A 12,119-nucleotide genomic window follows, 5' to 3' on the forward strand; every position below is an offset into this window, starting at 1 on the left:
TATCCTTAAAATATCATTGACAATAATTGTTGTTGTATCTTTATATTATTATATCTATGCACACTTATCTTTATTATTAAGAAAATGTCCTTTCTAAACCTCTATTGAAATCAATGACAATATCAAAACTAACACATCTATCATTAGTTTCCATCCCCTAGCACCTTTTCATCCTCTACTTAGTCTATACTCTAGCCATCTTAATCTACTCCCTACCTCTAGTTTCTTTTTAACTCCTACTTCACTATCCACCTTAACCTTTTCCAAACCTACTTTGGTTATTCCCATACATCCCTTCCTTCTCCCATTATCTCTAGTGTTATTCCATATTCTCTTTACCCTCTCGTATACATACTATTCACTTATCTTTTCCAATCCATTTAGTGTTGTAACAGAGGGAATTCGACATCCCAGGAATGACGAGTCCTCGGAGAGCGAATGGTCCTTCTGATAGCTCTACGAACTGACACAAGGTTGGGCTAGGGGATGAAAGTAACAGAGTTAAAAAGTTAACCACAATTTGAGGCTCTCAGATGACTCTATCAAGCCTCTGTCTAAAGGATGAGCGTGCGGGTCTAGGACGCCAGCGCAACGCGTTGTCGTCCCGTACAAACGAGATACAGAGTTCGTACAGAAATCTCCAAGTGTAATAAAATATAGAAAGTAATGAAGCTAAACTAGTAAATGTGATATATGAAATAACTAAGATAAAATGGAAGGAGAAAAGGGGAGGGAATAGAAAAACAATAGGTCCACACTATGAAACCTCCAGCCAGATGAATCTTCTCTAATGCAACCTGCACACAAGAAAGAAGGAAAATGTTGGGGGTTGTGTTTTGGAGTTTGCCTAAGTCAGACCCCCGTTTTGGTGTTTCCACCTCCACGGACAACCCAAAAAGCCATGGGAAAGGAAGATAATGAAGAATTTGATAAAGAAGAATGCAAAGACAAATACAAAGACAATTCTATGCTATTTGGTAATCGAAAATAAACGAGATATTGGAAATGCAAGATAGAGTTAGATTACTCCCCTAGTGCTTGGTAAGTGTTGGTATGCTTGGTAAACTTGGTAGCTTAACGATGTTGCATCAATGGTGGCGGTGTCTCCAAGAGCTTCAATTTCCAAGAACCACTCTTCAATCTACCAAAAGATCCCCTAGAGATGTCCCAAAACCAAGGATATGGGCTAAGGGACGAGCTTGAATGTTAGTGGATCTGTAGGGAGGCATTACGATTCCTTCTCGATGTGGGTCATAATGTCCCAACGACCACCTACTGGCTGGAAGGTTGGCGAGACAGTAGTGCGTCGCGCATACATCTCCACGTTGCATCTGTGTCCGCGAATCCATCAGATCAACAGAGTTGGTAATGCCTCTAGGGAAGATGACATAGACTTCTTCGGTGGACAAGAGGACAAGTTGGAGAACCTATCCTCCAAGCAGCGTGGGGGAGGTGCCACATGTCACAATAGCTACTAAGGGTGATGAGGGTGATATTTGTGACTCTACATTCCCCCCCCCTTTATCAAGCATGTCTCCATTAAGAGAAGCGAAGCTAAAGTAGGAAAGGTAGAACAAGTGAAGAGGAGAAAATATCATGATAGGGAAGCAGATGCTCATTGATCAGACGAAGTTGCCCCCGATGATATGATGCTAGAATTTTGGAATAGAAATCGGTACTTGGAACATCGACAACATGCTAGCTGCAATCTAGCCTAATGAATGATAAGATATGATAAATAAGTTGGAACAAATCGCAACAAGAACAAGCCTTGCCATGGAGGAAAGTTTGTGATGATGAAAAGATACAAGGTAGGGCGGCCACCATTCGTACAATATACATCGATACGGTTAGCGTGATGCTCCATGCCGAGAGCCATATGATAGGGTGTGATAAGCCGGTATGGATGACCATACGATAGGACAATTTGGAATGCCAATATGGATAACCATATGATAGGGAAAATTGGAACATCGATATGGATAACCATATGATAGGGCAAGTTGGAATGTCGATATGGATAACCATATGATAGGGCAAATTGGGACACCAATATGGATAACCATATGATAAGACAAAATGATATACCGGTATGGGTAGCAAGGCACTAGATCACCATGCAATATGGAAAATAAGTTAGTCAGCATGGGTAGTGACATGCTAGATTGCCATGCGATAGGGCAATTGGAATTGGAACATAGTAGATTGGTCTCTACCAAGAAAGATGATGCAGATTGGAAAGATGGTTTAGCCCCCATGTAGGCAATCTTTGGAATAGATCAAGTGGTTTTTCCCCCACCTAGGCGCACATGATAAAGAAAATGCATGAAAAAGCATAAAAATAGAGGCACAAATGATGATACGATTGCCCTCCCTTAGAATGATATGCATTGAAGGCATGCCATTCTAAGGAGAAGAAGAGTTGTGGCACGCCAAAATGATGAGATGTTTTCATGGAATTCCACCAAGAGATAGTGACACATAAATGTTGACAACATCAAAAGATGCAATGCAAGAGGACAGGGGGATCTGATAGTTTGGCATCAGAACCCATAGCAATGTCAAAATTGACATATAGTATCACTGCAAGATGGGTGTATCATCATAGTGCCAAATTTCTCGGATCTGAAGAAGAGCACAGGAAGACAAAGATAAAATAAAAATTCGGGTCAACATGGAAGAAAACAAAGAATGCCCCCAATGCTTTGCATCGTCCCCGAATGTCGAAAAGAAAGATACGACAAAGAGAAGAAGGAGGTAAACACAGAGGAATGTGTATGACAGAAAATCCCCTATATCCGAGCACCTGCGGAGTAACTCAGGTCCTTCAAGAGATCACGACAGATAAAAATAGTCAACCTCCCATATCCAAGTACCTACGAAGTGACTTGGGTCCTCCGGGAGGGAACAAATAGATAAAGCAAGCACGGGGGAACACAACCACACAGACATGCAAGCAGATGGAGATGAAAAATAAGTCATAACAATCAACCCTTAGGAGGGGATTGTATTGCAGGAGATCATCATCCTCAAGAAGATCCTCATCCTCCCAATCTAGGTAATAAGAAGGGCCGCACTGGGTGCCTTACTAGCAACAAGAGAAAGAGACGAAGCAACAACAATGTCTTCATCTTCAATATTAGAGGGGGCGAGGGTCAACGATCGTGTGAAGATTGTAGACAAGGCCAGAATGTCCTCCAAGGAGCCAAACATGCAGGCCTCCGTGGAGGAAGCAAGTGACTCACTTGGAGAAGATGGAACAAGAATAGGAATGCCGGCCTTTGGAAGAGGGGTAGTGAAGAACTCAAGAGAAGGCATGCCCTTCTCAATCATGCAAACAGAAACAGGCAAACCAACAAACATCGAGACAAGCAAAGGAAGGGATGAAGAACATACCTATGAAGACTTGCGCAGTTGAAACTCCGAAATAGAGCCCTGCTCAAACTTGTTTTTACACGGGATAGGAGTGTCAGGCCTCCTATCAACCATAGTAGGCTGAAGGACCCCAGGAAAAATCGGATGCTATACCAATGGTGAGGAAGGTGGGGTAGATAAAGCTACACTAGGCACCACCTGTGTATGTGACATGTTAAGGGGTCGGGACAAGGGAGGCATGTCCGACAAAGATGTGATAAGAGGAGGCTCCAAGGAAGGAGTGATGAAGACTTGCACTCGCTTAAGGGGAGGGTCATCAAAGGTCCCTGGAGCTGCGAGAAGTGAAACCAAAACTGATGCATAAGCGGGAGCCACAGAAGGAACAAGTTTCGATATAGTAGCATTGGAGGATGCACTAGCAGACTGTAAGGCAACATCACTCGCTTGAGACTGGGCCCATCAAAAGCGTTTACGCTCGCGTGCACGCCAGTTCTGACAGAGGTGGGGACAACAAACCGTAGTCTGAGATGAATTAGGAGTGTCATGCTCCATCAGAGAGTCTTTCAGGATCGCCTCAAGGATAGGAGAAGGCCTCCCTGATGAAATAGGAGGGACATCTAGAACAGGCACCACATTTACAATGACGGGTGCCCGACCTTGCTTTGTGCGAGGAGCGGGTGGAGGGATAGGAGACACCGATGTGGTTTTTGATGTAGATGCAAGAGGAGACAAAGGAACCCTAGACGAGCACTTCCCCTTGGCATAGCAAGATGGCCTAGGGATATTAGCCATGATGGGAAGCTTGAAGGGTGGGCAGGACGTAGACTTCGACAGTGAAGGTGCCTTTCCTTTGGTTGCACTAGGTGCAGTCATAGGAATAGAGGACACCGCGGGAGTCTGCATGATCCAAGATGGACGAGGAGGTCTCAATGCGGGAGCAGGCTTAGCCCTGACCTCCTATGATGGAGGGACATGTGGCACAATGCATTCCGAGATCGAGATCTCAGGTGTAGAAGTTGATGCGGGAGGTGACAAGGGTACGATAGGCTGTGCTGACGTAGAAGCCGACTCCCTTGTCTTGTATTTATAATACGCACAATATAAAAGTTCACCACAGGGAAGCATTGGCCCAATCAAGGAAGGCCAGAAGTGCTCCAAATAGAAGTCCCCACGGGAAATCAATGGTCGATAGCCAGTGTCTTGGACGACATGCATTGTGCTCTCATGAGGAAACTTTAAGCACTTCTGAACCACAAAAGGAAACGCCTCCATGGCGATCAACCACGAGATCCCAAGTTTGACTCGAAAGAGATCGGACTCAGGGATGATAGTAAAAATCGAGGACACTGCCTTGGGACCTACCATGACCATCAAGGTGTTGTTGCCCAATGGGTAGATAGAGAATCCATGGTGGGTCCGCAAGATAGTGCGACACTCGTCATAGAATAGCCTATGCCATCCATTCACAAAGAGTGTCTCCTTTGTGATGACATCGACTCTACTGGAGGGGTCAATCATCACACCTGTGACAGTTTGATCATTCAATCGAGCAGGAATATAGAGAGGAGCAATCTCTCCGTAATATGGGGCATCGAACGGTGTGAATGAGATAAGAATGCCAAACACCTTCCCCTTCTTGGCAGGGGGGAGATGATAGGGGTGATGGTTACCATATTGTCATATGGACCACCATCCAAGGTTGGATCAGATGTAGAAATCACATTTGTCGAGTGCGGAGGAAACAGGCTGGTATAGATTTGCAAGTCATTGTTGGTTTTATCCATGAACTTGTTCGACTTGTGTTTCCTTGCGCCAACTTTGATTACCCCACTGTCAATGTGGTCTTGGACAATTGTCTAATACGATAACATCTCTCAGTGTCATGACCAGGCACACGATGGTAATGACAATACTTCGACCCATCGAACTAGTGGGGGTAGGGTCGGTTATCTGACAGAGGTTTAGGCTCAGGTAGGGTGATCAAGTTATCTCGAAACAACCGCTGCATGATACTTAAATAAGAGTCCTTCAAGTTTGTGAAGACTTAGTTTTGTGAAGATTGAGAGGCAACCATCAGAGGAGTAGCTGCTATATTAGCCATGACTTTATTCCTCCGAGACCCATCCGAGGATGTGCCAGGAAAAGACCCACCATGAGGGTTCAAAGAAGAGTCTCCGAATTGCGTCATGATGTGTTGATAATCGGTCAAGGCAGAGCACATGCTAGCAAATTTCTAATAACGATTTAGGGACATCTTCTCTCTCAATGTTGACTGCAAGTTTCCTATGAACATACGTTGCAAGTCGTTATTCGACAGGGAAAATGAGATCTTAGTTGAGATCGCCTGATATCGTGAGATAAAATCCGTCACCCTCTCATTTGGTTTCTACTTACAATGAACAAGGTTGGATATAGTGACCTTACTACCTATGTTAGCCTGAAACCTCTTGAGAAAGAGATCCATGAGCTGGTCAAAGGTGCGGATGGAATGGCCAGGCAGAGAATTGTACCATTCCAATGCAGTCCCTTTGAGGGAACGAGCAAACAACTTAAGGAGGACAATGTACAAATTGTGATAGTTACTACACATGGTCATAAATGAATTGATGTGAGTGTTTGGGTCACCATCGCCACTGAACCTATCAAACTTCAATGACTCAACGATCGTTGGAAGGATGGTACTCAAGATAGTGATGTCTAAAGGGCTCTTCCTATAGTACATGGGTGCAGATGATTGGCCGGAAGTAGAAGCCAAAGAAGTGAACTGCAACTGAAGCTAGCCCATGTTCTGTAGTATAGTATTCAGAACCGGTTTCGTAGGCGGAGGAGGAGGTGGTGGAGCTGCACCACCTCCCCTGCCAGATGACATGTCAGTTGACATGGTACTGGTAGAGACAATTGCAATATGGGCAACAATAGAAAAAGCAGTCGAGTCACTAGCCATACCCATGTAACCTAAAGGAACAGAGGAGGCATTGATACTGGGGATGGTGGAATCCACCATGCGGGCTCCCAACCCCGGGATGCTAACACCAACCTGGGACCCGAATGGATCAAACTGGGTGTCCATAGGGGGTACCTCAGCTAGGGACACATGGCTTTTAACAATCATGGATAGGGCCCTCAGCATCTCTAGGCCTCTCCTACCAGTTATAAACATGTCTCTCAACGTGCTGACGACATTCTCGCCCTAGGGGAGGACGTTTTCTTGGTTCAAGAATCCCTCAAGATCTCTCAGATTCTACTCTAAAGGAATTGATCTGCTCAAAATTGATAGAGACGATAGAATCGTGATTGATAGTAGGAGGGGAAGATGAGGTAGAACTTCTAGGAGAGTTAGGTTGTGAATTAGAAGGAGAAGGCCCCCCAGTCAGATTAGATTTCAGACTGTGAGAGGTCAAGAACTCATTGGGATCGAATGGCTGCTCACCCTGCATGGTGGTGGGTAGATGAGGACTATAGTGATCAGGAGGGAAGCTCCTCTTGGATGACGTCCTGACTACGGCTCCTATCACAGTCTGGGTCATAAAGCTCATAAGTTGATCGACAACCAAATCACGAAACAGGGACACCTATGCAAGTCTTTGGAAAAAGATGTAGGAATGCTTTCTTTTATTTTGACATGTTTAAGATAAAAACGTGAAAGGGGAAAAGGTGTTTTCTGTTTTCTATTTTTGTTTTGTTCTTTTAAATTTTTATTTTTTTATGTTTTTAAATAAATGTGATGAAAATTAAAACAACTATACTAAAATGGAAAAGGAAATGAATTAAAGAAACTAAGCTATACTAAAAAAAGAAAACACACTCGAATCCCCCTTCAAGTCAGGTTCACCAAAATGTAACAGAGGGAATTCGACACCCCGAGAATGATGAGTGCTCAGAGAGAAAATGGTCCTTCTGATACTAATGTGTAATGTGCGGAGAATCCTGAGGATGTTGTCGCAGAGAACTTTATGTAGAAGATGGACTCTCTGTTATTAGGATGATTGCTGAGCTGGATATCAAGGTTGTGAGTGATGAAGAGGTTGTTGTGGACGGTGCAGATAAAGACAAGAAGAGTGATAAGAAAAAGAAGAAGAAAAAAGACAAGGGTTTCCCCCCAATGATAGAGGAAAACCAGATAATGCAGAAGGAAGAGGAAGTAGAGCCCATAGACCACCCTAGGGAGGGCGAGTTGCATACCCTTAAATGTGAAGTTAGTGAGTTGAGGAACCGCCTTGACAATTTTGGGGCAAATAAGGAAATCCAAAAGCTAAAGGTGGAAATCAAAGAGCTGAATCGTAGGTGGGACGCTAGGGACAAGCATCTAGCCAGTATCAACAAATTCTGCATTCGTGTAATGCATAGCTCGACGTTGAAGCTCTGCCTCCTCCGCGACAAGACTGCTAAAGATGAATCAAACAAACAGGCATGCAAGAAACTCTACAAGTTCCTTTCTGAGGATTGGGGCAAGGTCATAGATATGCCAGGGTTACTAATTCAGCCCCTTAGGTCGTTGTCTGTTAGTCTTTGGTTAGTTGTTGGTTTTGGTTCTCTGGACTTGCGAAACATGCCCTTGATGTTTCTTATTCTTGTTGAACTTACGCTACAAATTTTGTTTTTGTGATGTTTGGTTGTTGTTAATGTGTTGTTGATAGTATTTGACTATGTAGGGTCAGTGCTTTGGTTAACGCTACTTTACTAATCAAAAGCATATTATTTATCTTCTTTCATTTCAAAGGTACATCCAACATTTTTTATAATTAATTCAACTCTGAAATATTGATCAAACTTAAGTATTTTTAACAAATTATTTATAAACAATTTCAAAACCTTCTTTCAATTCACAATTCCATCTAATTGTTTTATCTAATCAAAACAAATTATTTTTAATCAATATCCACATCATATATCCATCATCGATTCTAAAACTTATCTCATCTATTCAATGATTTAATTTTTACAATTTTATTTCAATAATCTATCCTACCTCTCATTTCTAAATTATTTGTTGACTAATCAAAATTGTATCCATTCAATTAGGTAGAAACACTTTTTCTTCTACTAATAATGCAACAAGGTGCACATTTGACTATATTTATTAATTAGTCTAAAATAAAAACAAAATTTAATTAATTAATAAATCCAATTAAATTACATTCTGACAAATGGATAGACAATACATTACTAGGATGCAGGGCCGCAATATATTGAAGCATATCCTGATTCCTCACCCAATGCCTTATTTTATGATAAATCTGTTTTTTATAACCTCACTATCAGATGTTGTACTTTCCGTCCACCACCTGGAATCTTGTTTTACCGGAACCTTTTCCAATTCAACAACAATAACGAAAAAAACAAAATACCAAAAACTGCACCTTTAAGAATAAAAGCTAGGCATAATTTGACCAAAAGAGCTCACATGTACTGCATTTAAAATTGGACTTGTGGATTTCAGAAAGTTGGTGAGTTTCTGGTCCGCAGTTTTCATGGGTATGGTGATCCATTCATACTCTACAAGACGAGATATGCCCGGAACGAATCATGGAAGGATGGGATATGTCACATGGTTTTGTTGAAATCCTTGCCCCATTTCAATTTTCTTGGTGGGTATTTGCTAATTAGGCCAAACTGCTCAATACCACCTATGAGTCATAGATTGCTAAGAATACCTACAAAGAATTGGTCATGGCCCATCAACGATTGGGTAGTCGTATTTGTTTGCACAATATGTTATACCAGTATGATGTTGTCCCAAATGGGAGTTCGTAGTTAGTTGTAAGAATTATGCATAGGTACTGAAATTGTTTGGGTGTTATGATTTGATCGCATTGATCGAGATCTGATTGCTTGGGTGCTTTGGTTTTGAATGATGTGCTTTAATTGGCAAAAGTCATTTCATGATGATGGTTTGCTGTACTGATCATGAATTGAAATTGCAAACGGTTGAAAATAATAAACAGGCAATCCCAAAATCTATATTGGTAAAGTTGTTTCCCTGTTAAATCTTGGGTTTTCTGATTCAAGGCTATACTTTCATAGCAAGATCATAGGCCAGTCAGATGCCCGAAGGATGTGTGGGTCGAATCAAATTTTGTAGAAAGCAACATTTAGAGATGTAGGATACTCCAATTTGGTCTAGGCAAATTAAAACGATTCATTTGAGTACTTTTCATTGCCCCACCAAGGAAATTTATAGATGTTCAATCGCTTGGAGCAGTCAAATGATGACTGATTTTACTTGCTATTGAGCTGCTGATCCTCAGGGCTTGAATGCTTAGACAGCCTCGTTAGGACACCGAAGTGCACAACTTGGCTGTGGAGAGGCTCTCCAGCAGAGGATTTATACCAGAAGCCATGGATAGATGATCTGATGATATCAGGGAATACACTCAATAGTAGAAGGAATGACCCAACTCTGCAAATAGTTAAAGCCCAATAGCCTCACTAGCTCAAGAATAAAAAAGGGGATTTTACTGATTGTTTTCGTATTGGCAGAAAATTTGAGTCTCGATTGTGTAATTACAGATTAATTTTTATTTGGTCTAGGGATCTGTTGTAAGTACTTAGATGTTAGGGATGGGGTATAACTGGTGTCAAGCTGATCGTGGGGTTGAGGTCAAAAATGAAAGACCAGTGAAAATTGAACAGTTTCGTTACAGAGAACTGGAGATTGCTACTGGGAGCTTTGGTGGAGAGAGCCTCCTTGGAAAAGGCAGTCATGGTTGTGTCTATAAGGGTGTTCTAGAAGGTGGAAAGCTTGTGGCTGTGAAAAGGATTTCTAGTGGGCTTCTAGAACTGAAGGATGAGAGAGCATTTGTAAATGAGATTGAAATACTCTCAAACCTGCACAGTCCTAGACTTGTAAACCTTGTTGGGATCAGCCATGATTCTGAAGAGATACTGATGGTGGTCGAATTCATGGCAAATGGCACCCTCCATGATGTTCTCAACAAGAATGGTAAGCCACCAAGTTGGCCAAGACGAATTCATATTGCCTTGCAGACTGCCAAAGCCATTCAGGCCTTGCATAATGCATACCCTCCTGTGATACATCGAGATATTAAGTCCTCAAATGTTTTAATTGATCAAAACTGGAATGCCAAGCTTGGTGATTTCGGTCTTGCTCTGAGGGGTCATCTTAAGGATATCCAGCTGAACTCTACGCCCCCTGCTGGTACCATGGGATACTTGGATCCATCTTACATTTCTCCAGCCAACTTGAGCACCAAAACAGATGTATTCAGCTTTGGAATTCTTCTCTTGGAAATCATAAGTAGCAGGAATGCAATAGATGTGAACTATGATCCACCATCAATTGTGGACTGGGCTCTGCCTCTAATTGAGCAAGATCAAGTTCTTCAGTTGTGCGATCCAAGGCTCAGACAACCCAAGAGTCTTTCTGGAATCAAACGGATTGCTCATATTGCAGCTTCTTGTATCAGAGCTGACAATGAAAAACGCCCCTCAATGAATCAGGTTGTGGATGAGCTTAAATTAGTCAGTAGAAGTTTTCCACTACCCCTGTGGAATGGTCTCACTAGTCGCATGAGGCAGCGTAGTAGACAGGGGAAACCCCATCTCACCAAAGGCAATACAAAGGAACCCTCCAAGAGACGTTTCTCAAGGACTACAGGGTTTCGTCTGAAACCAGTAACAGAAGAATGCACAACTTCTTCTGAACCAGGGATTGCAATGAGATGTAAGCATAGTAGAAATTTGATGGATTTGTTTAATGAAACAAAAGAATGTTCAAAAACTAAATCAGTAGATTGGCAGGTTCTCGCAAAAAGCAGTCACACTTTTATCAGTTTACCTGGTATCATTCAGACGCGCGAATTGTTTCTCAGATCTTCATCTTTGTCATCTTTTCATGACCAAGGAAAAAATTCTTTTGAGGACATACGGAGGGCAATTTCTTTGAATGATGCAAAGAAACATATTAAAGTGAATCCAGCTCTGCATTTGAAACAAGCACCTCAGGCGACAGTCTCTGTTTAGGTTCTTAAAGAAGACCATCCAGCATATTCTTCAGGTTCAGATGGAGAGGAGACCTAGACAAAGAATTTCTGATTTAGGTACATTTCTAGTAATTGAATTGCATTATATTGAGGCCATCCACAAATATTATTTCTTGAAGTTTGTACACAACATCCTGTTCCTGGGTCTTCCAAGTTGCTTCCTTCAATCTTCTTATGAGAATGAGAATAGCCTATTGTCATTTTGCAACTTCACCATATCTCAACATCTGTAAAGTGACTGGTTTCCTGCAGCATAAGTGTGTTATTTTATTATTATTGGGTCAACTCCGTGGGTTGCCATTTGTATACGTCAGTCTTCTGCATTTTAATATAAAAAGATTCACATGATTTGTACTTTTTTTACTTCCGCTCACCTGATCTTTAGAGGACTGGAAGTCACTTTGCCAAATTTTGTGAAAACTTCTTTTAATTAACTGATAGTTTAAGTGCTTCACAAGTGAAAGGACCTTGCTATCCCACCTTAGATAAAACTGTTTATTTTAAATAATTGCTACCTGAGTACCATGAAAACGTTTCACCATAAAAATGATCTTCCTATCTTGTCTTAGGTAAAACTGTTCTCTGTGGGCATTCAGTGACGCTAATAATTTTAGTTGGTTTTAGGCTTCTGGTTTCAAGCAAACATGAGGGCATGCAATTCTATCACTTCTAATAGAATTAATGTTGTTTCTGGCATACAACAGTCAGCTACATGCAGTGCAATTTCAAGTGATATTTCTT

At 41.8% G+C, this 12,119-nt stretch overlaps 1 protein-coding gene across 2 annotated transcripts; it reads left to right on the forward strand.

Annotated features, from left to right (window-relative positions):
* Positions 1-8,788: 8,788 nt before the first annotated feature.
* LOC131068784 (serine/threonine-protein kinase-like protein At3g51990) lies at positions 8,789-11,743 on the forward strand. 2 transcript variants are annotated; one of them, XM_058004067.2, is made up of 2 exons: positions 8,789-11,059; positions 11,137-11,743. In XM_058004067.2, exons 1-2 carry the CDS (start codon positions 9,928-9,930, stop codon positions 11,232-11,234), a joined length of 1,230 nt encoding a protein of 409 aa, XP_057860050.1. In that variant the 5' UTR covers positions 8,789-9,927; the 3' UTR covers positions 11,235-11,743. The 2 variants fall into 2 exon arrangements, with proteins under 2 accessions (XP_057860050.1, XP_057860044.1); XM_058004061.2 differs by having other exon boundaries at positions 8,792-11,743.
* Positions 11,744-12,119: the final 376 nt, after the last annotated feature.

This window comes from Cryptomeria japonica, chromosome 11 (assembly GCF_030272615.1).
Source record: "Cryptomeria japonica chromosome 11, Sugi_1.0, whole genome shotgun sequence".
NCBI classification, from domain to species: Eukaryota; Viridiplantae; Streptophyta; class Pinopsida; order Cupressales; family Cupressaceae; genus Cryptomeria; species Cryptomeria japonica.